The 23,343-nt window shown below is 41.4% G+C and overlaps 2 protein-coding genes across 12 annotated transcripts in view; both read right to left on the bottom strand.

The window, feature by feature from the left end:
• Positions 1 to 1,779: 1,779 nt before the first annotated feature.
• LOC108249013 lies at positions 1,780 to 13,012 on the bottom strand. 6 transcript variants are annotated; one of them, XM_017438133.3, is made up of 16 exons: positions 12,746 to 13,011; positions 11,821 to 11,970; positions 11,576 to 11,701; positions 11,318 to 11,472; positions 10,349 to 10,433; positions 10,142 to 10,234; positions 9,963 to 10,040; positions 8,790 to 8,816; positions 8,686 to 8,712; positions 6,661 to 6,699; positions 6,524 to 6,577; positions 5,979 to 6,035; positions 5,226 to 5,267; positions 4,186 to 4,222; positions 4,046 to 4,102; positions 1,780 to 3,693 (listed from the first exon to the last, which is right to left on the bottom strand). In XM_017438133.3, the coding sequence occupies exons 1-15, from the start codon at positions 12,807 to 12,809 to the stop codon at positions 4,087 to 4,089; spliced, it is 1,050 nt and encodes a 349-aa protein (XP_017293622.1). In that variant the 5' UTR covers positions 12,810 to 13,011; the 3' UTR covers positions 1,780 to 3,693; positions 4,046 to 4,086. The 6 variants fall into 6 exon arrangements, with proteins under 6 accessions (XP_017293622.1, XP_017293623.1, XP_037829870.1 ...); XM_017438134.3 differs by having other exon boundaries at positions 5,226 to 5,264; XM_037973942.1 differs by lacking the exon at positions 4,186 to 4,222 and having other exon boundaries at positions 5,226 to 5,264; positions 12,746 to 13,012.
• A 1,319-nt stretch (positions 13,013 to 14,331) lies between these two features.
• The window catches only part of abi2b (abl-interactor 2b), a 24,693-nt gene continuing 15,681 nt past the window's right edge, over positions 14,332 to 23,343 (bottom strand). For 4 of the 6 annotated variants that reach the window (XM_017438107.3, XM_017438112.3, XM_025011112.2 and 1 more), the window contains 4 exons: positions 20,285 to 20,458; positions 18,360 to 18,446; positions 17,683 to 17,868; positions 14,332 to 16,450 (listed from right to left, as the gene is read on the bottom strand). In XM_017438107.3, the coding sequence (XP_017293596.1) occupies positions 16,275 to 16,450; positions 17,683 to 17,868; positions 18,360 to 18,446; positions 20,285 to 20,458 (623 nt within the window). In that variant the 3' untranslated portion in view covers positions 14,332 to 16,274. The remainder of the gene's footprint in view (positions 16,451 to 17,682; positions 17,869 to 18,359; positions 18,447 to 20,284; positions 20,459 to 23,343) is intronic. The other 2 variants (XM_017438109.3, XM_017438110.3) reach the window with 1 other exon arrangement.

Below are 23,343 nucleotides of genomic sequence, written 5' to 3'. Positions count from 1 at the left end.
AGACAAATGAACACATGCAGGAAAACATGAATGTCTGCCTTTAATGGTGGCAGCATCAATAAATTTATGAAATTTGAACCTTAATTTGTCCCTCAGGCTTTAAAAGTCAAATATATTTATAACTTAATTTAACTCGATGGTACTTGTGTGGCTTCTAAGAGCACAGCTGCAACATTTAAAAAAAAAAAGTATGAATAAATGAGCATTAAAAGCTCTGAAACATGATCACGCCTGCTGAGATTAGAACAGCTGCTCGTCAGAAACGTCAGATGATGGGGCTGATTAAACCCTGGTTCTGGTTCTGTTCGGACATGTTGGCCTTCAGTCTGACACCTGTCTGTGGACCTCGCTGGGAAAGGGAAAAAGTGCATTCCATCACACGATGATGGCGCGCGCAGGGCCTCCGGCGCCGACTGCATGTTCACATATTCCTCCGGGGAAAAGATATTTTGCTAACAGACAGTTTACTCATGTAGCTGATGGTAAAAGCATCGCTCATATGAGGAGTATATTGGATGATTCCCAGGTACTACCACGCCAAATTTTAGCTCAACATCTGTAAACCCATCTGAGTTAACGTCAGCTGGCTGTGGCGGCCATCTTGAATTGAGCTGACTCCTAAAGTTAGTCAGATGTAGATATGAACCGATTATTTTCTGGATACTTTTATCCAAATTCTTTCAAGCGACGGAGGGAGGAAGTGTCCCGGGGCTGCACAGGAAGTGCTACCGCTAGTTGCTGCTGCTGCTTGTGACTGTATAGAACCGCAGACTTATACGTAAACAAGACTTGAAGGAATGCATGTCGCCCACCACATTCTGTGACCTGTTTAAAACAAATGTCTCGTAGTCTGTGAGCGCTCGGAGTACGAGTTCAGGATGACTCTCAGCTACTACCACACCAGATTTTAGGCTGTGGCGGCCATCTTGAAGAGGTCAATCCGGTGGCAACTTTCTGAGAGTTCACGCTTGTAAGCAAAGCCGAACGCTGATGAAGACAGAAGCATCTTCGCTCCGCCCTGACAGAACGTCGCTTTGGGTTTGTCGGAACTCGCCTCCCTCAGGTCCTGAACCTGACGTCTGAAGGGAAGAATCCCTTTCTGGACGCCACGCTCGTCGTTACGCCGTCAGCCCTGTCTGCACACGCAGGAATAAGTCCTCTCTCCTTTCTCGCTTGTAATTTAAACTCCATCTGTCGTCGGCCTGTCCTCAGCTGTCAGGACTCTCATCCTTAAAGGTGGTAGTTATGTTTACAAAAGCAACAGCTGTCATTCTTCTCCCCCGCAGCAAAGACAACATGGCGGTTTGTCGATCTCGCATCGACAAGGCGAAGGGGATCATCCCGAAACGTCGCTAACTTGACGTGACCAGTTAGCGCTCAGAGTTAAGGTTGGGGAGGACTCTCAGCTACTACCACCTTTATTTTTAGCTCAAAGTGGCTGAATTTGACAGAGATGGAGCCGCTTTTGTGTTGATCGGCTGTGGCGGCCATATTGAATCGGGCTAAACTTGAGAGATATCAAGTCAAAGACATAAATCCAATGAGTTTTACTCAAATCCCCCCACTGGATCAGGAGATATTACGCTAACAGAGACAAAAAGTCACCTGACTGATTGCATTCAGGAAGTAAACCGTTTCGTTAAAGAGCCATCTACTGCAGGTAAGACGGTGACTATCAGAGCCCCACTTTGGAACGTTGTAAACATCCCTTTAACGCCCTGCAACAACAGAAGAGATTTGTTTGAATGCTCCTTTAAAATAAAAACATAAAACTAAAAAAAAGGTATAAATACTTTTATTCACATATAAAACATTGTGTTTTCATCTGAAATGTTCGGAAGGATTTTATTTATTTGTATTTAACTAACAGCCTAAATATTGTCCGTTTCAAACCCGATAAATGCCAGATAATAGATTAAAAACATGTTGTCTTCTTGCTAATCAAAAAAGTTAAGTTAAAGAGTGAGTGGCGCCCCCCAGAGGCCATTTAATGAACTCTGGCGCCTCAAAGTAAAAACGAGCCGAACCTTAAAGCATTTGTCACTTTTCAGTCATTTCTGCTAAAATATTTATTCCCAGCGAAGACGTTTCTGTCCTTCCGGAACAGAAATGTCTTCGCTGAGACATTAGTGTCTCCTGACATCTTCCACACATCTGTTCTCACCAAGAACATCTGGATTTAAATATACATTTCAGTGCAGAACATAGATATTATTTTTGTTTCTTTCCACTTTCAGAGGGATTTGCCTCTGAGTAACAGATTAAAGGTAACAATTGTCGGTCGTTTAAGATCCTCTTTGATTCAAACTCAAAGAGTTACTTTGCGTCACAAAGAGACAAAAAGACAAACGTACAGCTAAAACCAGGTGAAGCTGAAAACTGGCTCATTAAGGTTCAGACATCTGAGTCCAGACGGAGGAATGATCTCAGATCAGTGGTTGTTGGAGCTCAGAGGAAGACTCGGACTGTCTGAGGGATTGCATATCGCCCGCCAAGCTTCAGGAGTTTTACACAGATGATCCGAGTTTAATCTGATGGGAGACTCAGATTATGTGTTGGGAGCGATGCTTAGCTACTACCACGCTGAGTTTCAGCTCAGTATCTGTCAGACGAATCTTAGTGTTTCCTAGTGTGGCGGCCATCTTGAATTGAGTCCTGTTTTGAGCAGCAGAGGCACAGTTCATGGCACATTTTGGCAAAATTACAGAAAAACAAACACACAGAGAGACGTGGCTAAAAACATCCTGACCTCTTCATCTTCGGCCGACGATGAGGCGGCTGTGATGCTGCTGAACAGGGCTGGGCATCGTTCGAATTGGAACGATTCCGATTCTTTTAAAGAGGCAACAAATGATGTCACCTTTCTACGGCGCCTTTGGTTTGTTGCACCAACATCTTTCCCTCAGAGTCTGGTCAGCTGCCCGGCTAACGTTAGCTGGGCTTTAGTGTTTGAGCTGAGCCGCCATTTTACTTCCAGCAGAACTCGTTGGATGCCTCCATGTTTGAGGGGGGTTTGTTCTTATTTATCATAACTCTGGTTTTCCTCGGCCTATCGACACAATTTAAAAACTGCTGTAAAGTTTGAAGTCTACACTTTTGACACAAAGTCTCAAAGAGGGCGCATCGAGCGATTTAAACTGGTCATGTGACCAGGACGCACACTCTCCACAGCTGTGCACACTTCCTGCTTCTTTGTCTTCCAGGTATCGAAAGTAGGAATAAAAATTTTGAAAGGTTAGTCTCGGTTCCAGTCGATTCGAGACTCGATGCCCAGCCCTTCTGCTGACAGAAGTAGAGCCGCAGAGATAAAGTCAAACACTATTTTTACATTTAGAGATCCAGTTTCTACTCTTCTTGTCTAAATCTGTTTGCGGCAACAGAAGGCAGTCTCCACCTCCAGATATTAGACCCCACCCGAGGTTTGTTGTAACACCGGAGTGAACAGAATCTCTTCTATCACTTTAAAAAACAGACAAGAATGATCTCACTCAGTCCTTGTGTTCATGCAGACAAAGTCCTTCCAAAAAAAAAAGTAATTTCTGGCCTCCTTGAATTCGTCCATCTGAGTTTAAAAACGACCAGCAGCTCCGTCACATCTTTAAGAAGCAGCTCCTCGCATCAAGAAGGACGGGGGAGATTTTGGCGCCGGTCCTCCTCTGGATTAGAGGTCGGTTTTAAACATCAGGCTTCTCTCTGAAAAGACACCAGAGTTATCAACACATCTGACAGCCCCATGTTTAATTCTGACCGAACTGACAAGCTAACGGCTAGTCTGAGCAGCACCAACACCGTTTATTGCCAAGCTAACATCAACGTAAAAGGTCTGTAAAATAGTGTTCCTTTGGAGTGCTATAAAACTCTCTGATCCACTTTAGCCTTGGTCACATTCGGACCAGCTGCTAGCTCATCAATCCCACCAGAATTAAACTACTTTTACAAACTGAAGGAGTCATCAGCAGCAGGTAGGATATTTATTGTTCAGAACCTCCATCTGAAAACAACAGCTTGTTTCAGCTCCGGCTGGATAAGGAAATATTTTACTCACAGATATTATTGGGCTGATTCTTCTGGTCCGCCTCAGGCAGTTCATTGGTTGCCACGGCTGTAAGAAAACATCACCACGTTAGAAATGAAAAGCTGACATTTTCTGCTGTTTTTCACCATCAACAGGAACATTTTCCTCACCTGGTTGGTCGGGTTTTGTTTGAAGCATCGGTTGAATCTTTGTAAAACAAAGCAGAACTGTCACAATCGCCACAAACAAACCTAAAGGGCTTAAGAAACGACTGAGGGCGGCCTTACAATCTACAACCGATGAGTATGTAACGTGAACATGGAGCTAAAAACAGAAAAGAATCAAACGTTGTGGAAGATCCAAAATGGCCGCCACAACGGGAGCAATGTCAACAAACGTGAACGATGAGAAGACGTGGCATCTTTGAAATGATGCAGGTCTTCAAATGAACACCAGATGTCCTGAAGTTCATTCTGCTGTAAAATCCTGTCAGCTGCAGGAAACGAACCCAACAAGCAACAACCGGGCCTGGAACTTCCTGTCTTTATCAATTCAGGAGCGACACGAGTGGAAAAGTGAAACATGACGACGTTTAAAACAGTCACATGTTGTAGGATCCAGACTGGAAGGAGCTGAAGCTTCAGGGAAATCAGGATATTTACATTTTAGTCCTGCATCCAAATGTAACGAATGCTGCTGCTGCTTGATATTTATTTGCATTTACAGAAATAGACTTTTTTCACTGTTTGAACCTGTTAAAGAAATAACTAATGTTTCAGTTAATTTTGACACATTTTAAGGTGTAAAATGTGTCCTAAGAACTTGTATATTTTACAGTATTGCTACCAACAGTTTGTCTGTCTGGATGTGGATTATTAGCCTTAATCTCTGAACCTGGACTCTAAAACTGAAAACTCATGTGTGGGATCAGTTATCAGCACTAATTAACTCTGAGCCTCTTCAGATCGGCGAATAATGAAATTACAGAATCTCACCCTAAACTAACCCATTTATTGCTAAAACGTTCTGAACTTTAAGGTTGCAGAAACTTTTCTGTTAGATTTAGAACCACAGGAGAACCGTAGATTAGCTGACGGCTGGTGTTTCGTATCAAGTCTTTGTTTTTTTACATTATTTTTATTTTCATCCATCACTGATTGTTGACTTGTTCCTTCTGGATGATTTGGAAACAAACTAAAGGTTTACAAACCTGGTCCGTTGTTCTCTGATGTTTGGTTCTCTGGAGTTCCTGCTGAAGAACAAACAAACAAACAAACAAGTCAGAAGTGGAAAGTCGGCAGGAATTCTTTAACCCAAACTGAAAACAGCGTCTTTGTATTCAGGAGTTTGGGACACAGACTTTAAACCACATCTCTTTTATTTTAGGGAGGTTCAGGATTTTTACACCGAGACGATAAAAGCACGTTCTGCACAAAGGCTGAGGAGGACCGGACCGGTTCTGGACCAGTTCTGGACTGGTCGCTCCCGTCTGCAGGAGGAACAGGAAACTCTGATATTATTGTTTTAAGAATCAACATCATAACAACGTGACAAAAAACAACAACTGTGAACCTGAAACGCAAAAACTAAACAAATATTTATGGTTTTTAGGACAAAACATGAAGAAATTTGGCACTCAGATCATCTGAAATCTAATGAAAGATTCTCATCCTTTCAGTTTGTTTGCTTAGGTTTTAAATTGTTCCAAATGGAGTTTGCTTCTGAAAACCTTTGCTTTGTTACAAACTGGTTCAGAGAGGTGAACGCAGCCCACAGAGCAGAAACATGAAGCTCAATTCTCCATAAAACCAACAAACACTTCAACTGAATGCAGAGAAACTCCTGCAGGAGTCGAGTCCGACTTCAGTTCAGAACCTCCTCCTGAAAACAGCAGCTTGTTGTCGTTTGATGAAGCAGCTTCAGGAGCTTCAGCTCCAGCTGGATGAGGAAATATTTTACTCACTGATGTTGGGCTTGTTCTCCTGGTTCTCCGCCTCGGGGTGTCCGACGGTTTCCACGGCTGTAAGAAAACATCACACGAGTGGAAAAGTGAAACATGACGACGTTTAAAACAGTCACATGTTGTAGGATCCAGACTGGAAGGAGCTGAAGCTTCAGGGAAATCAGGATATTTACATTTTAGTCCTGCATCCAAATGTAACGAATGCTGCTGCTGCTTGATATTTATTTGCATTTACAGAAATAGACTTTTTTCACTGTTTGAACCTGTTAAAGAAATAACTAATGTTTCAGTTAATTTTGACACATTTTAAGGTGTAAAATGTGTCCTAAGAACTTGTATATTTTACAGTATTGCTACCAACAGTTTGTCTGTCTGGATGTGGATTATTAGCCTTAATCTCTGAACCTGGACTCTAAAACTGAAAACTCATGTGTGGGATCAGTTATCAGCACTAATTAACTCTGAGCCTCTTCAGATCGGCGAATAATGAAATTACAGAATCTCACCCTAACCTACCTAAAGCCTAGAGGAAATATTTTACTCACTGATGTTGGGCTGGTTCTGGTTCTCCGCCTCAGGCAGTTCATTGGTTGCCACGGCTGTAAGAAAACATCACCACGTTAGAAATGAAAAGCTGACATTTTCTGCTGTTTTTCACCATCAACAGGAACATTTTCCTCACCTGGTGGGTCGGTGTTATTTCTAACCAATGGTACATTCACTGTAAAACAAAGCAGAACTGTCACAATCGCCACAAACAAACCTAAAAGCCTTAAGGAACGACTGAGGGCGGCCTTACAATCTACAACCTAGAGTCAAGAACAAAATGTCAAAAACAGATTATTATGAATTGTTAACATAGAGCTAAAAACAGAATAATCACAATTTGTGACGTTGTGGAGGATCCAAAATGGCCGCCAAAACAGAAACAATGTCAACAAATGTGAACAATGAGAAGACGTGGCGTTTTTGAAATGATGCAGGTTTTCAGATGAACACAAGATCTTCCTGAAGTTCATTCTGCTGTAGAACTCTTTAAAAAAAACCTTTTTTTTTGTTTTTGGCGCAGCCTGAGATTTTCCCTTCTTGTTTTTATTGTTTTTACTGTTTTATGCTTTAAGTGGTCACAGTTTTGTAAACTACAGCACTTTGTTGCAGCTGAAGTTGTAATTAAAGTGCTTTATATATAAAGTAGTAGTACTAGCAGGGGTGGAAATTAGCCCCCGCCACCGGCCAAATGCGGGTAAATATTTGAAGTGGCAGGTGAATTTGATCAGCACACATGCCACTGTGGCGGGTTGGCAATTTGAACATAAAAGGTGGTATTTGTCCTCCTGACATATAGGGGGCAGCAATGTGCTCGAGTTGCTGCTAAATGCAAGAAGGAGAAAAGTTTAGCAGACACTCTTTACCAGTTGGTGGCGGTATTTATTCCTTCAGTTGTTTACCAACCACCAATAAAAATCAAGAAGAAGAAGAAGAAACAGTTTGTGGAGTAGCATTAGCAATGTGGTGGAACATTTCGGGAGTTAAGCGGGTGGCAGACAATAAAAATGTTTTTCAAGAGTAGTCGAGGGAAGAACCGAAAGTTAAACAACTAAATCAATGACGTCATGACGTCGGTCAGTGTGCGTTCGGTGTTCTGACGATCTGTGCTTCCTCGTCAGATTTTCCTACCATAGCTCGGCTAAACAGTGATGTCTAACGGTCGGTGCTACCCGTCAAAAACTGCTACCGTCATGTTTACAAACCGAAAACTTTAGCGGTTCGTGTTATTATTAAATACCATCGGATACTGAAGTGGAAGCTTAGGAGTTATGCTTAGCATAGCATTGGAACAATTTATATCCACGACGAAAACCTTTCTAAAACCACAAAAATCACTTCCTCCATCAGAATATCCTACCTGTTAAATATAAGCAGGTAACACAAATAGATCTATGCATTAAAAGCAGCAAGTGCTGAAAAACATTACAACTTACATACAACAACTTACAAAAGCACAAAAAAATACTTCAAAAACACTCCACCAAAATAAATTTCACTTGTCTGAATTTTTTATGTACAGATATGCATCGTTTAATGGTTTAAAATAAGAAAAGTCTAGTTATTTCCATGCAGTGTCCAGAACAAGTGTTGTTCAGCTTGTAGGGCACCACAACTGCTTCCACCCACCTCCATCATCATCATCATCATCTGAAATAACTTTTTGTCACAACAAAAAATAGTGGCTGGTAAAATAATTGAGTGGCTGGTAAATAAATTTGTAATTTCCACCCCTGAGTACTAGTACTTGTCATAGTTTATGGTGTGCACAGCAGAGGGAGAACAAGGCCGACAGAGACACAAACAGCTCGTTCTGCAGCACAAGTCAGGATTTGTATGAATTTCAGCTTCTGTAAAGTTTGGAGGCAACGTGATCACCCACAGAAGAACGAGATCCATCGCCACAGAATCTCAGGCCAGCGTTTGGACTTTTTTTTTTTTTTTTTTTTGTTCTTTTAGTTCCCAAAACTTTGCCTGAATGAAATCTGTTTTATTCAGCGGGGTGGAGCGAAAACCTTTTTTTGAATACGGCTGCACTGATCATCGCAATCATGTCAAATCTGACACGCTCAAACGGCACAGATCATAGATCTATAAAAACTCCAGAAGCTACAAACACATTTTCATAAAAAACTGTTGACAGAAGATTTAATCATCTTACCTTCAGTCCCTCCATTTGCCTCGACCGCTGAATTAGAGAAGAAGATGTGTTTAAATCATCAATATTTGGTAAATAATCTGTTCAGAGACGACTTATTAACTTACGTTGTGTAGATGGATCATTCTTATTTCCTGTGTCGGAGATAAAAATATGTAATAAGTCATCAACATTAGTTTTATGGTTCTGGTTTTTTCGTGAGAACCCAGATCACAGCTGAGAACAACAATAGAACAGAAACACACTTTACTGTTCCCCTGAGGGAAAAATAAAGCTTAGTGTTCATCTGTTTATAATGAGTGTTGGAAAAGGAGCTTCGCTGCCTTTGAAGGGTGTCATGAAGGGGTGGGACAGAAAAGATGATGTCATTATTTTAATATTTAAACACAGAGTTAAGGTTAACCTTCAGAGTTTGTTTGGATCAGAAATACAGGAAGTAAAACCCACCCACTCAGCTGTGATAGACTGAATTCTCACATGAAACAAACTATTAAAAACCTGCAGTCTCGTCTGTTCAAAGGTTACCAGGCGTTCTCGAACACAGCTCAAAGTTTGTAAAGACTTTTAAAACAGATTAAAACAAAATGAACACGCCTCCGCTTCCAGCTACTAACATATTTACAGTCATTGAGTCGTTTGAGAAATAAATACGATTAAATCATTTCGAAATTTAATGAACAAAGTTTCCATTAAATATCTGACATGATGCGTTCAGTCTAATCCAAGCAGCGAGGAAACGGGCCTCACGTCAGCAGAAATGAGACGCCATCGCAGCTTTATGTGCGAAATAAGACCTTTTCATGTAAAAACAAATAAATCCACTCCAGGGAAACGCTGTTAAATACTCAATCACAATGAGGGAGGCAGAACTTCTGCTGCAAAGATGAAACATCAGCTAAAACCAACGTTCAGATCATTAAACTGTAGTTACTCTCATATAAAACACGGGAGAGGGAAGGCTTATTTATTCATGACTTACAGGCAGATTTTAAGGCATCCTAATAAAGAATTAAATGTTCTTATAACAGATTATTACAGTCAGCAGAAAGGTTTCATGAAAGGACTTTTGGGACCTAACTATAAGCTTTAATCCCAGATAAACGGTTTGTTTTATCACCATAAATATTGCTGCAAACTGTTAAATCAAATATCATCATTTTGAAGAAAACTTTAAAAGATCTTTGGTTTCTGCTTCCTTTATTTATAACCATTAAAGATCAAAATGGATTCCCTGATGATTTGAAAACATGTGAAGACTTTAATGTTTTTATTCTGCTTACCGAAGGTGCGAATCAGCCATTCTCCAAATTTAGATTCTTTCAGCCTTTTGATTGTGGGATTCTCTTTGAGCTTCTTTGCTAAAAAACAAAAAAAAGGAGAAAATTTTAATGAATTTGTTTGTTAAAATTGATATGGATGTTATATTCATAGAATGGTTGATGTTTTTGTGAAAACTTACGGGTTTTGACAATGATGACACACAAGATGAGGAACAGGAACAACAGAAACACCAGAAACACAATTACTGCTGCAACAACAGGACCAGGACCAGCTACAAAACAAATAAACCAAAAACGAGGTAATTATTTAAACTGTTCCTTCTCCTTTCTGCCTCTCACCGAAGCACTGATGATATGAACAGATATTCAACCTGCAGGTGACTCACGTGAGGGGCAAGGGTCAACCATGGCTTCACTGGACGCATTGCTGACAGGATTGGTCAACATACAGACATAAGATCCAGAAGTCCCCTAAGAAATCAAAAACAAAATTAGCAACAACCTCTAAAACCAAACCATACTCTCAGTTTTAACCCCTTCTTTGGCTTGATTACAGAACGCCAGGGACTCAACCTAAAATACAGCTGTTTTGAAGTAGGTTTCTGTGGAAGAAGCTGCTACAGATACATGTTTGAACCTTTTACACCACCGTCAAATTACAGCAGAAAGATGCTGCTGCTGCTGTCAAATAAGGACTGAACTCGATGTAACGAGCAGCTGAGGTAATAGTGAATGTTTTTAGTTTTCAAGATGAGCGTTTTACTCTCCTGGATTTAAACAAGGCCTAAAAATATGTCTTTTCTTGTTCATTTTGTTTGATTCCAAGAACTAAAGCATCAAGAGAGGCACTCAGACAAGCTGTGCTCGCTCTCGATGGCATTCAGCTGCACGGACATGTTCGCGTGGATCAACTTAAACCAAGTTTAGAAGAAGTTTTTCAACAACGGATGAACTCTTACGTTACATTATTTTGATAGCAACCTAGAAGCAGCCACACACCAAAATGGAAGTCGCTACGTCGCTTATTTTCCAACCTATCCAGATCTAAGATGACCTGGACGGACAGACTGTATTTCCAAGTTCTCTCTTCGCCCTGAAGCGCAAAACTGATGGTGGTGAACAGAGAGTAAGAATAAAACTCTGTTTAACCAAACTGAGTTTGTTCAAAGACCTATCTACATCAGGTAAGATGTTAATTGTTCACAACCTTCCCACAGAACCCCACTTCAAACTGAACTGTTCCTTTGAATGTTTCCACAGACCGAAGTCAACGTTCAGGTAAGAACTGATCACAACTTAGTTTGGAAATCAGGTTACAATCGATTCACTTTCTACCACCTCCGTTCTGGTCATACCTCCTCGATGGTTAGCGGGTTGGGTTCAGAAAGTTCTTTGTTATTATTCAGCCACTTCTGACTAATGGAAGGGTCTGTGCTGTAGTCACAGGTTAGCTTACAGTCAGTCCCATCATCCACCTTTTTGTTTGAAACAGTAGGTTTTGGGACCGGATCTGACAGAAACAGAAACAAACATCAGTTTGACCCGAACACAACCGCCCACCCCACACAGAATAACAGAAGCAGACAAACTGAAATCAAAGTTCTTCAACTTACGATAGACGTTGAGGATCTGAGATCTTAAGACTTTGTTGTTTATCTCAGCCGTGTACGTGCCGGCGAGCTCCGGAATCAGATCTTTGATCGTCATAACTCCAGTTTCTTTATTCAAGGTAGCGCGACCTAAAAGAATGATTATTACTACTTTACCAGGAAAATATAAAGAAACATCATCGCCCGCCCCCCCAAAAAAACAGACCTTTAATCAACTTGGACACGACTTTAATCACAGATTAACGTACCTTTAAACTGACGAAAGGTATCATCATCACCACTTCCTAACCACTCCAAGGCTATGTCACTGTGATGTTTCCAGGTCACGGAGGTGATCTTACCACCCTGATAACCAGGGTGAAGGTCAACTGTGTCGCCAACCATTCTGTTTACTTGGGCTACAAAATTAAAAACAAACAGATTATTTTAATTAAAGATTTTTAACATTTCACACCGAGTGTTTTTTTAGTTTCTAATCACCCTTTTTTTCCCCCTCTAACTCTGGTTTATGCCTGAATTACAGATCAAATCGATAAAATGCAGCTTTTCTCTGTCTTCTAACTTTCTTTTAAGTGGTGAGAAGCCAAAAAAGAACACGTCTACTCCATTCGGTGCTCACTAGCGCCCCCGTCTTCTAACTTTCTGATCAGCCGTGAAAAGTGTTGATTTACAACTCATCTTTTTACATTTACGCAAAACAGCATGATTATATTCCTTCTGCTACTTCATGGTCAGATTTAGATGTTTATATACATGCTAACAATAAAGCCAAAATCAATAGATTCAATTATTTATTCAACTTTTAAAGGCCTTTATGTTTAAAAGCTGAAAACGAGTTTACCCTTGAAACAGACCACTTCCTGAAACACGGTTTGCTCACAGCTTTGAGGTTACACCACAACCTTATTTTAATCTTATTTCTGCCATCTTTTACATAACAATCCTCGACTGTAGATAATAATAATAATGAACACTATGTTGTTGTTTCACAGCCAAAAAGTAATTTTTAAAAATCTGATTGTTAATGTGGATACGTATATATTATGGGTCAGAAAACACAATGCTATCCAAAATCTTACAATACGTAATAAGAAATGAAAGGTTCTGTATAAGACTCTGCTTAAGACTCCCAACAAAACTTTAACAACAACAAAAATACGTTTGAAAACTTACTGGAAGTCGCGGGAAAACATAGGATAGCTAGCAGGCTAACAGGTACTATTCCGAACAGGTACATTTCCGAAATTAAAAAATGTGTTTCGGAGAGAAACACCAGATTTTGTTACCGATATTTGTCCGAGGCAGCGTTAGGACGTTAGTTGCACAAAAAATCTCACAAATTATAGGTTTATGAATGTCAGCTACAGCAACGAAAAGACAACGCCCGAACAAAATCGAAACTAAACTGTTAAGAGAGAATGCCCCACTGACTGACGTATACAAGTCATTGGAGCGCCCCTTGTGGCTTAAAGCGGCCAAAAAGGACGGCAAACGGTTTCTATTTCGACCATAAAGATTAGAAACTTATTTTTTAAAATATATATTGTTAGACTCGTACCTTCATACACTTTCTGTCTGTGGGATGTTAGCAAAACACTTAAAAGAAATGAGGCTTTTCGCGCTTTTCCTTCCTAAAATTAAAGCACGGCTGTTGAGCTGTTGCTCAGCAACTGGCGCGTTCCATTTGAACTCGGTGCTCGGGAATTCTAAGCTTCAACTCGAATAACATCAGATATAAAACAAGAGAAATACATATCCGGGTGGTTAGTGGCTCGTGTTGCTAGCAACGTTCGGTACCGCCGAGGCGTACAACATTCAACGAATTCAGCTGGTTCTCTGATTTGCAGCGAGTACAGTCATTTTAGCCGAAGAGCTCTGGTTTCCGAGGCAAATGGAACGCAGCATGAGAAACAGAACCACCTAAAATCAGAGACATTTAGACAGTTTTATGTCTATGCCTAAAATCACCTCTTTTAAAAAGAGGAAAGTCCTCTCTGAATCCCACATTACTCTACATCAGTATAGACATCCCAATAAAATGTAAAACAGTTTGGATTTCACTCAAAATGTGACTAAAATGGCATGTTTACAGTTCAGACCTATGTTTACGCTTTATAATGGGATATTTATTGAATTCAGCTCCTGAGAAAATGCTGAATGGTTGGGATCAAATTTACTAAAGAAGCTGAAACTGTGTTGGTAAAGTTAAAAGAAGCAGAACACCAGCTAAAATCCCAAAGTAGCAAAACGTTAGCTAAAAGCAACAAAATGCTAACTAAAAACTAGCCTTAGCCTAACTATAAGCAGGAGTTAAGAAAATTAGCAATAGCTATAAACTTTATGTATAGTAATTCGTTGTATTCTGTGTTTTGTTTTAAACTGAAGGTAGCAAAGGGTTAGCTGAAAGCTAAAGTAGCAAAAGCACAGCTAAAAGTAGCAAAATGCTAGGTAAAAAACCATCAAAAGGGTAGTTAGAAGCTAAAAGAAGTAGCCGAACAGTAGCTAAAAACTAAACATAGCAGAAGCAAAAGAAGCGAGCCGAAGCAGATTTCAAAGAGAAAAATGTTTCTGAATGAACTGAAGAGATCTCCATGGATTTCTACGGGGAAAATATTTTAAAATAAAATCAAATATTTAAAAAGACCGAAAGCCAAAGTAGCCATCTCCTGAACGAGCCGAACTTTTTAAATTAAAAAAAGCACAGAGTCTGCAGAGTCTTCTGGGTTTAAAAAAACAAAACGAGAGCATTTCTGCACCAATAAATCTTAATAACTTTATTGTCTTTGTTCTCATGATTTTACAAATATGATAATTTTGCAATTCAACTTTTAACTGTGCAACACAATGGCATTATGGACTGTTAGAGGGGGACGCCCCGAGGCCGGGACACCCCGAGGCCAGGACGCCCCGAGGCCGGGACGCCCGTCGCTTCAGGAGGTTGTGAATCCTGCAGACCAAAGGCCTTACATGTAAGACTTTAGTGTCATCCACCGAGTCCAGCTTCTAATAATCTCGACTCGCACGCCGCCTGCTGTCCGTCCGCAGGATTCACTAGCAGCTTAAACACGTAATAATCCACCGATGGCGTTGATGAGGGCTACGGTCAGGTCGGAGGGCGCGGCTGCTCGGACGTGGGCTCCGAGTCGTACAGGCTGATGCTTCCTGATCAGAGCTGCAGGGCTGCTTGTCTTTTTAAAACTGGGTGATCTTGCCACGGAATTTGTATTATTTTTTTTTAAAATGCTATTTATTTTATTTTTCTTTAACTTTGGGACACCGGTACAGATAAGAACAATGGCATGCAAGACTCACATACAAACCCACTTATTTCTTTTTTTTTTGTCTTTTTTCTTAAACAGAAAATCAAGATTCTGACGTAAGGACAAGCACTGAGCCCTGGAAAACACCCAAGCGTATTTAACTATACGAAGAACGAATGACGCGAGGTTTTTTTGTCTTTTTTTCTCCTAATATGGGGGCTTGCAACAGTTAAATCCATTTCAACACAACATCTGGCATCTCACAGTTAGATTATTTCTTCTTCTACACCTTTTTTTTTTATTACAAATGTATGTGCTTTTTGATTTAAAACTCAGGAAAACAAAGATCTGCGTCTTCGACCACAGCCCACCCCGCTCCGGTCAGTTTATTGCAAATGAAGTGATAACCTCTGAACAGCAACACACACTTCAATATGGCACAAGCGTCTTTAGGAACGACCTAAATGTGTTGTCGTCTGTGTCGCGGGTGAATATCGAAAACCAAACCACACCATATCCAGAAAATATGAAGACTATAATCATCAGTAAAGAAGAAAAACTCGTTTTTTCCCCCCACCCTTAGTGGATGAAACATGCAGTCTGCCCCTCTACAAGCAAAACAAAAAAAACCTCCAAGTCTGGATCTTGTGGCAGAAATGATATATATAAAAAGGAAAAAATAAACCAGATTAGCCTCACCAGTTAAGATAAAACACTTCTATTACTCACAACAGGAACCGCAACTCAAAATCTAATATCTTCGCTTTGTTTTTTTAACTTGAGGGCTGGACGACGATTCCTTCACCTAAGAAATTGCACGCCGGCTTTGCAAAGTGAAACACGTCGACCTGTTTCCCGTCAAATAAAATAAGCCTAGTTTAAAAGCACTCGTGAGGATTCTCGTTTGCTTACGGACGTCTCGTTTTAGCTTCAAGACGCCCGATGTGCTCGCCTCGCCCAGCTTTGGCACCGTCCCTGAGGTACCCCCCTGGAAATCCACCCCTCACCGCCCGTCTCTGAGGATACTGTTGTCTCTGGAGTGTTGAGGAGAAATCTACACATGAAGGCATTTTCCTCCAGCCCTTTTCTCCGACGCTGTGAATGTTAGCTGAATCCAACGTTTATCCAACTACAAATAAATATTGTTTCAAATAAGGGCGAACAACGGGGGGGGGGGAGAAAAAAAGAAAAAGTGGCTTCACAAAACTCAAAACTAATCCGTCACCGTCCACTCCTCCTTGGTCAAATAAAGAAAGAAATATTACAAGAGAGGATATATCTAAAGCAGTGGTTGTTTTACAATGGCGACGACATCAGTTCGTCAGGTCCAATAAAACTGCTTCCCTCCGCCTCCTCGCTCGGAGGCGACCATGCTCCGTCCGATCGAAGACTCCCCCCCCTTCCCCCCGCCGGACACTCCTCCCGCTCCGTGGAAGGTCTGTTCAGTCGGCGTAGTGCATGATGGACTCCACGTAGTTTCCCGGGAAGAGGCCCGTGGTCCCGTTCATCACGCCTTCGTACCAGCCGTCGTCGTTCTTCTTGATCACGTAGATGATGGCGCCCTCCTGGAACGAAAGCTCGTCGTCTTTGTCGCGACTGTAGTCGTAAATGGCCACCACTGGGGAGGAGGGGAGAGGAACAAATGCGATTCAAGGTTTTTTTTATTTCTACAGAAGAAAAACTTAAAATGTGCGGCTTCTTGTCAATGTGAAAAGTCTGCCTCCAAGCCAAAGTCAACAGCTCTGAGCTCGACTAGAATTTAAAATCTTACTTCTAACATAGATAGTCCAGCTTAGATTAAAGATCTTGTTCCATATTTTCCTAACAGAGCTCTTCTCTCTCAGTCTGCAGGTTTCCTTGTGGTTCCTAGAGGTTCTAAAAGTAGAACAGGAGGCGGAGCTTTCAGTTCTCAGGCTCCAACTTCCAGTTTCTGTCCGTGAGGCTGACACCCTGTCTGCTTTAAGACTTTCCTTTCTGATAAATCCTACAGTTCGGGCTGGTTTGGGTTTCCTGAGCTCTCCTTTAGTTCTGCTGCTGGAGGACAAACTGTCCACATGTCCTCACTCTGCTGCTGTCTTCACTCTGCATGTTTGTATTTGTAATTATTTCTATCATTAACATGTTTTTCTTTGTCTTTCTTCCCATAGGAGCTACACCTGGACCACAGGAACCACAACTGGACCATAGGAACCACACCTGGACCATAGGAACCACACCTGGACCATAGGAACTACACCTGGACCATAGAAACCACACCTGGACCATAGAAACCACACCTGGACCATAGGAACCACACCTGGACCATAGGAACTACACCTGGACCATAGGAACCACACCTGGACCATAGGAACCACACCTGGACCATAGGAACCACACCTGGACCATAGGAACCACACCTGGACCATAGGAACTACACCTGGACCAGTCCTGTCTGTGTCTCCGTCCCATCCTCTCTAACCCCAGTTGGTCCAGAAAGATGGCCGCTCGTCCTACAGAGACCTGAGGTCACGTTTATTGTGAACTGGGGGTATATAATTATTTAATCTGGTGATATCGTGAATGAAGTCATTTTCAAGATCTGACCCAAACGGCTCAAACTCTGTCACTTCTTCCCCGTAGAGGAGCTCAGTATAAAACTTGGCGGGTGACATGCATTCCTTCAAAGAGTGCCTTTCTTCTAATCTGTCTCTTCATTTAAAAGCATTAAAAGGACCACAGTCTTATCCTTTCCCCTTCAGACTGGGCCTCTCCAGAGTCGAGGATTTAAAATATTTTAACCCAAACAAATATGAAGAGAGCATCCTGTCATGAATACGAGACGAGTCGTTTTAAGGCGGATTAAACGCAAACCTTTCTCCAGGTAGCTCCGTGGAGCCCAGGGTGGGTCTTCCTCGGCGTAAGGGTCGGTGTACTCCACCACCGCCGACTCTTCCTCATCCTCTTCGTCCTCGTAGTCCTCTGGCGGCGGCGGAGGCGGCGTGGGCTCCTCAAACACCGGCTCCTCGGCGGGCAGAGGCGGCGGCGGCACGTCTGAGACTGCAATTATTTTTTAGACGGTCGGGAAGACACAAGACGATTAATCGGAAGGAAGTAAGGGCGATCAAAGACAACAGATACTTTCATGCATTAAAACTAAATTAATTTAAAAAAGGGGATGCAGCTGGAATCAAAATAATGTCAAATAAAATGTGCATGAGTCAGGTCAACATGCAGTGATGGAAGGGGAAGTGAAACGGGACGGGTGACTTATTGTTGTTGCCAACCACCAACATCCACTGACACATTCAGGGCTCCGCCCACAAAAACTGCTTTAAATACGAATCCAAACTTTTCAAGACTGCAGGAATGAATAATCAGCGCCACCACTTCCTGAGAATCTGAGCTTCAGGATGAGCGGAGAGCTCGGCTTTAACAGAAACCTGAATGTGGGCGGGTCCAGCTCATGTTGGTGGACGGGATGGCGAGGAGGCAGTGGAGAAAACGGGGCATGCAGAGGCGGGAGGGGGAGGAGCTAAAAAGCCACTTACTGGTCTCCTGAACTCGGGCCACAAAGCCCATCAGAGGCAGCTGGGGGGTGATCTGCATGGATGGGGGAGGGGGCGCGTGTGGGCCGGCTATCACCAAACAGAGAGTCGGGCGCCGGGGCGGCACAGACACGAGAGGGCGGGGTTAGAAAACAGAGAAGGAGAGAGACATGACTGCAGCGAGAACAGGACCCGGATCAGGACCTGGATCGATTTAAAGCCCCTCTCTTATTAAATCAAACCACATTTAAGAACTCTTTCAGATGATGCAGCCTCAGGGTTTACAGATTTTTCTAGATGCCGTGAAAAGGCGGCCATCTTGTACGCAACTGTCTGTTTGTTCGTCTGTTAGCGAAATATCTCACAAAGAACTGGACTTTAACCCAATTCAATATGGCTGCCACAACGAATCAACCTCAGAACAACATGAGAATGGCTTAAACCCGGTCTGTTTTACAGACACTGAGCTGAAGTCTGGTGAGGTAGTAGCTGAGAGTCATCATCGTCTCATTCTCTGAGCTGCAACAGATCGCACTGAATAAACCGGATTACGTCCAGAAACGCTGCTTAATTTAAAGGAAATAATCAGATTACATTTCTTAAACGATTCCCTGCTTTAATTTATACATATATTTAAACAAAGAAATCACTTTAAATCACATCAAACATTATTTTTCCCTGTAATTAATTAACTTTCTGTGACTTCAGAGTCAGCATCTTCACATAATTAGGAAATAAAGAAGCTTTTCAGGTTCTGTCAGCTCAGATATTTAGAGAAATAAAACCTAAAAACATCTTAAAGAGACGTTTCAGAGCGGAGTGAGACGCTAATATTAGCTGGTTTGAAGCTCCTGCTGTCTGTGCTCGGAAAAAAAAATGATTTTTTATGTAAATATCTGTAATTAAAGGTTCATAAAACTCTTTGAGACTGCAGCTGTTTTATGGCAGGTAAGATATTTACTATTTATGACCTTCTCAAAGAACCCACTTTCTAAAAGATACTTTATTTAAACTTCTAACTTTTATTCTAGTTAAAGTGAATATATTTAGGTTTTTAACATGAATCCAGAAGGGGCTGTCGGCAGCAGTTTAAAATGTTAAATTAAGACTTAATTAGATTTTAAAACCTAAATAAACTCGTCTACAGATCGCAGCTGTGGCAAAGGGACACACAAACAAAAACAAACAAAAAAAAGGTGAAAATACTGCGAAGCCGGAGCAGAGAGCGGTGAGAAGGTGAAGGCGGAGACGCCGATGGGAGCCGACAGACACGTCTGAATAAAACATCCAGTCTCGTTTGGTCTGAATGAATCTAACAGCCTGATGTAAACAAATGAAAACATGAATCTTAAAATGAAAAACAGGAGACAGGCGGGGAATTTTATGCCTTTGATTGAAGCAAACAGAACTTTAAGTGTTCAAATTAATTTCATTATGGCTGGAAATTAATTAAAAAGGGATATTAAAAATAAAAAAAACATTCTTGAGAGATGAATGCAGTGGAGTCTTGATGTGTGATTATACAGAAATTATTCAGTTAATTGTCATAATTAATGTGCGGAGCTGCAGTAATTACTCAAAATTAGGAATTAAATTTGTTTAATTGGTAAATTTATAGATTTAATGTTTTCATCTACAAACCCATTAAGACTAAATTAAACATTAAGCTGTGAGTTAATATTCATTATGGAATTATTAAAACTTTAAAAGACGATGTTTGGATAAAATTCATGCAAAGTTTATGACATATTTAAAGGTTTATTTTGTTATTTGATAATTGGATAATTGATAATTGGAGCTTATTTAAAAGCTTCAATATGTTTTTAAGAGAAAAAAGCCTTTTAAATATGAAACTTTTATGATTTTGAGCTCCTCCTGTGCTGATAAAACTAATAAAAGGCTGAGATCAGCAGGTTGGAGGACCGTACCTTGGTTCTGGTTCTGGGCGAAGTGCGGCCCCCCGTTGAGCTGGTTCTGGTTGTGGGTCGTGGTGTTGGGCTGACCGGTGACGGACGAGGGTCGGCGGAACGGCAGGGAGCCGCCCACCTGGGTGTTCTGGGGCTGCTGGACCGGGCGGTTCATGCTGTAGAACTGAGGAGCACCTGAGGGGAGGCGACAGCAGGGGGCAGCAGAGAGTCACACAAACGGTTTGATGTTTTTAACAAAAATGACACCAAAAACAGCTTAAAATAAAACTTCAAAGAACTTGTTTTAATCATTTCGATGTTAGCAGATTAATCTGAACAAATTACTGCAACAAAATCCGGTCAGTTTGAGTTTATATTTAATTTCATCTGGAGCTCAAACAAATAAAGAATGATGCAAATCAAACCTCAGGTGAACAAAAACAGAACAGATTTCACCGTTTTGTTCTTTACTAAACTAAAACTGGTTCCAGCTCCTGACCCAGCAGAACCTTCTCCAGCAGCAGAACTCTGTGGTTCCTGTTTGTCTCTCCTGGTTGTGGAGCAGTTGTGGCCCACTCTTCTTTCCAGCGTTGCTTCAGCTCATTGGTTCCTGCTCAGCTCTCTGAGGTTCTGGTTCTGTTGTAGATTAGCTGCTGTGTTTGGGATCATTGTCCTGTTTGTCGGACAGATGGCCTCACATCTGACTCCAGAATCAGCCCAAACCATCAGCCCTCCACCACCGTGCTGACAGCTGCAGTGCATTCTGGGTAAACATCTGTCCTCTGGTCTGGTTTTGCTCCAGAAGTCTTCTGGTTCCTTCAGGTCGAGCTGCCATGTTGTTTTTAGAGAGAAGAGGCTTTGACCTTTGACCTGCTATCTGAGGCCTGTAGAGTACTGCACGGTCTGACCTTCAGGGTGAATCTGCTGTCTCTCCCGGCTGTCTTTATTGTTTCCTCTTGTGAATAATCTTCCTCTCTGTAGAACGATGGACTCCAGATGGTTTGGAAATGACCTTTGACCCTTCCCAGATTGATGAGCATCTCTGAGGTCATTGCTGATGTCTTTCCGCCCTGGTGTTGTGTTAACACACACCTGTAGCTCCAGAGCAGCAGAACCTGCTGATCCTGAAGATCCTCTGGAAGCAGATTTTACTCAGATTTTCTGTTTTATAATAAATAAACCTGTTGTGTTGTTGTCCACTCGAGGTTCGATCTGAATCATTTTAGAATCTGATCAGGTTTACAGGTTAAACCCTAAAACTGGAGAAAGTGTGGATTTTCTTTTTCTCCACATCTGAACAAACAAACAACCTGAGACGCCTGCAAAACTTTTGATCATTCTTTGCAGAAAAGTTCCGGGCGGAACCAGACGCAGAACTCACAACATGCAGCCACAGAGAAACAAGCCAAACAGTGTAAATAAGGAGGAGAAATAAAACCCAAGCAGACGACTCATGCATTAAACATCAGGACATGAGCAGCGACGCAGCAGCGACGCAGCAGCGACGCAGCAGCGACGCAGCCAGCGGCGGCTGATGAGACGCTGCCAGGGATGAAGAGGAGGATGAAGCTGCCGAGGGATGACGGCGGCCGAGGAGCTGAATCAGACTCCTGATTGGTTGTTTGGGTCTAAAATAAAACACTCCTGTCATCACGTTCTGAAGTATTTAAGGAGGTAAAACGCCTGGAACTAAAGCATTATTCCAACAGTTTACTGCTGTTTAAATGTTAGAGATTTAGAGTCAGAGGAAACTCTTCACACTTGTCTAAAACTGACGTGTTTTAACAAAATAAACATTTAACATTTAATGGACAAATATATAATAAAGCAGGTAGAAAGTAGTGAAAACTTGATGTTTGACGTCACGCCGCTGCGTTACTACTTTGTTACTTTTGTGGAAATTAAAAATAAAGATGTTTGTTTTGTTTTTTTTCAGAGACAGTTTGTTTTGAAGTGTTTTTTTCTTTTCTTCCATTTTGGTCTAATTTTTGTTTCATAGATAATACGATGGAATCAGTCAGATATATCAGAACCCGAAAAAGACCAGATCAGGTTGACGTCGACTTGAAAACCCTAAAATCCGAAAGACGGCGTGACTGCACTTCCTGTGAGAACATTTAAATGTTAAACATCATCTGTAAATATTAGGGCTGTAACTGAACGCCTCAGACAGGAAAATTAAACAAATGCCTTCTTATATTAGTATTTGAAACAGATAATATCTTTCCCAGGAGGGGAGACCGTTGTTAGTCGGTAAGATCTCAGGCAGGTGGTTACAAACGGCGAGGAAGGAGGAGTCAACTGATGTCCTCAGCTTAAAATAAAGAACTTTTAACAATTTTGTCTTTTTTATCCAATTTAAACTGTAAACACTGTCCTACAGATACTAAATGTATCTCTCTCCCTCTCGTGAAAAATGACAAATAAAACAAAAACTAAGAAGTGGCTTCACTTATATTAACCTCGACTTAAAATAAATCGAACAACGAGAGACGAGATTTTTAAGTTGGGAGGAGAAAAAACAAGCTACAAGGAGCCACAATTAAAGATATTTTCACTATTTTCCTGAAACAATAAAGACATTTGGTATATTTTTCAGTTTTCTGAAACTAACTCATTTTTCCAGAGTTGACTGGAACTTTTAAGACTTTTATTCATTTCTTTCGTCTTTCCTTTTAAATCACTTTTTATAAATTGATCTCTAATGTTAACATTTTACCCCGGGGACTTAAAACAGCTTAAAAACCTCAAACAGCTACAAACATTTCATCCTAAAAATAATTCAAGCAGATGTTCTGACGGGCCTAAAACCCCTAAAATCAAATAAACTCTCCACAGAAAGTCAGATACTGACTCGATATGAAGTGCTTTAAATAAATACACCAGTGATATTAAACGAAGCGTTTCAAAGCACTGATTATATATCATAACTGCTTGCCGTACTTGCTCTGATGTTCAGACTGTTAGCAACGAGCCGGGAAATAAACCGTGGGGCTCCGGAGACGACAGGTGAGGACAAACCAAGATGGAGGAAGCGTGTGGGGGTGGGGTGGGGGGTCATGCGACAAAGCTGTTAAAAT

The sequence above is a fragment of the Kryptolebias marmoratus genome, linkage group LG23 (assembly GCF_001649575.2).
Source record: "Kryptolebias marmoratus isolate JLee-2015 linkage group LG23, ASM164957v2, whole genome shotgun sequence".
Taxonomy (NCBI): domain Eukaryota; kingdom Metazoa; phylum Chordata; class Actinopteri; order Cyprinodontiformes; family Rivulidae; genus Kryptolebias; species Kryptolebias marmoratus.
The sequence above is the reverse complement of the archived record's forward strand: the minus strand, read 5'-3'. Positions and strand labels throughout refer to the sequence as shown.

Coding starts and splice junctions, on each gene's coding strand:
- LOC108249013 (XM_037973941.1), bottom strand. CDS start 12,809: ATGTACCTGTTCGGAATAGTACCTGTTAGCCTGCTAGCTATCCTATGT. Junction 10,235..10,348: donor GGTTGACCCTTGCCCCTCAC/GTGAGTCACCTG, acceptor TTTGTTTTGTAG/CTGGTCCTGGTCCTGTTGTT. Junction 8,713..8,789: donor GAATGATCCATCTACACAAC/GTAAGTTAATAA, acceptor TCTCTAATTCAG/CGGTCGAGGCAAATGGAGGG.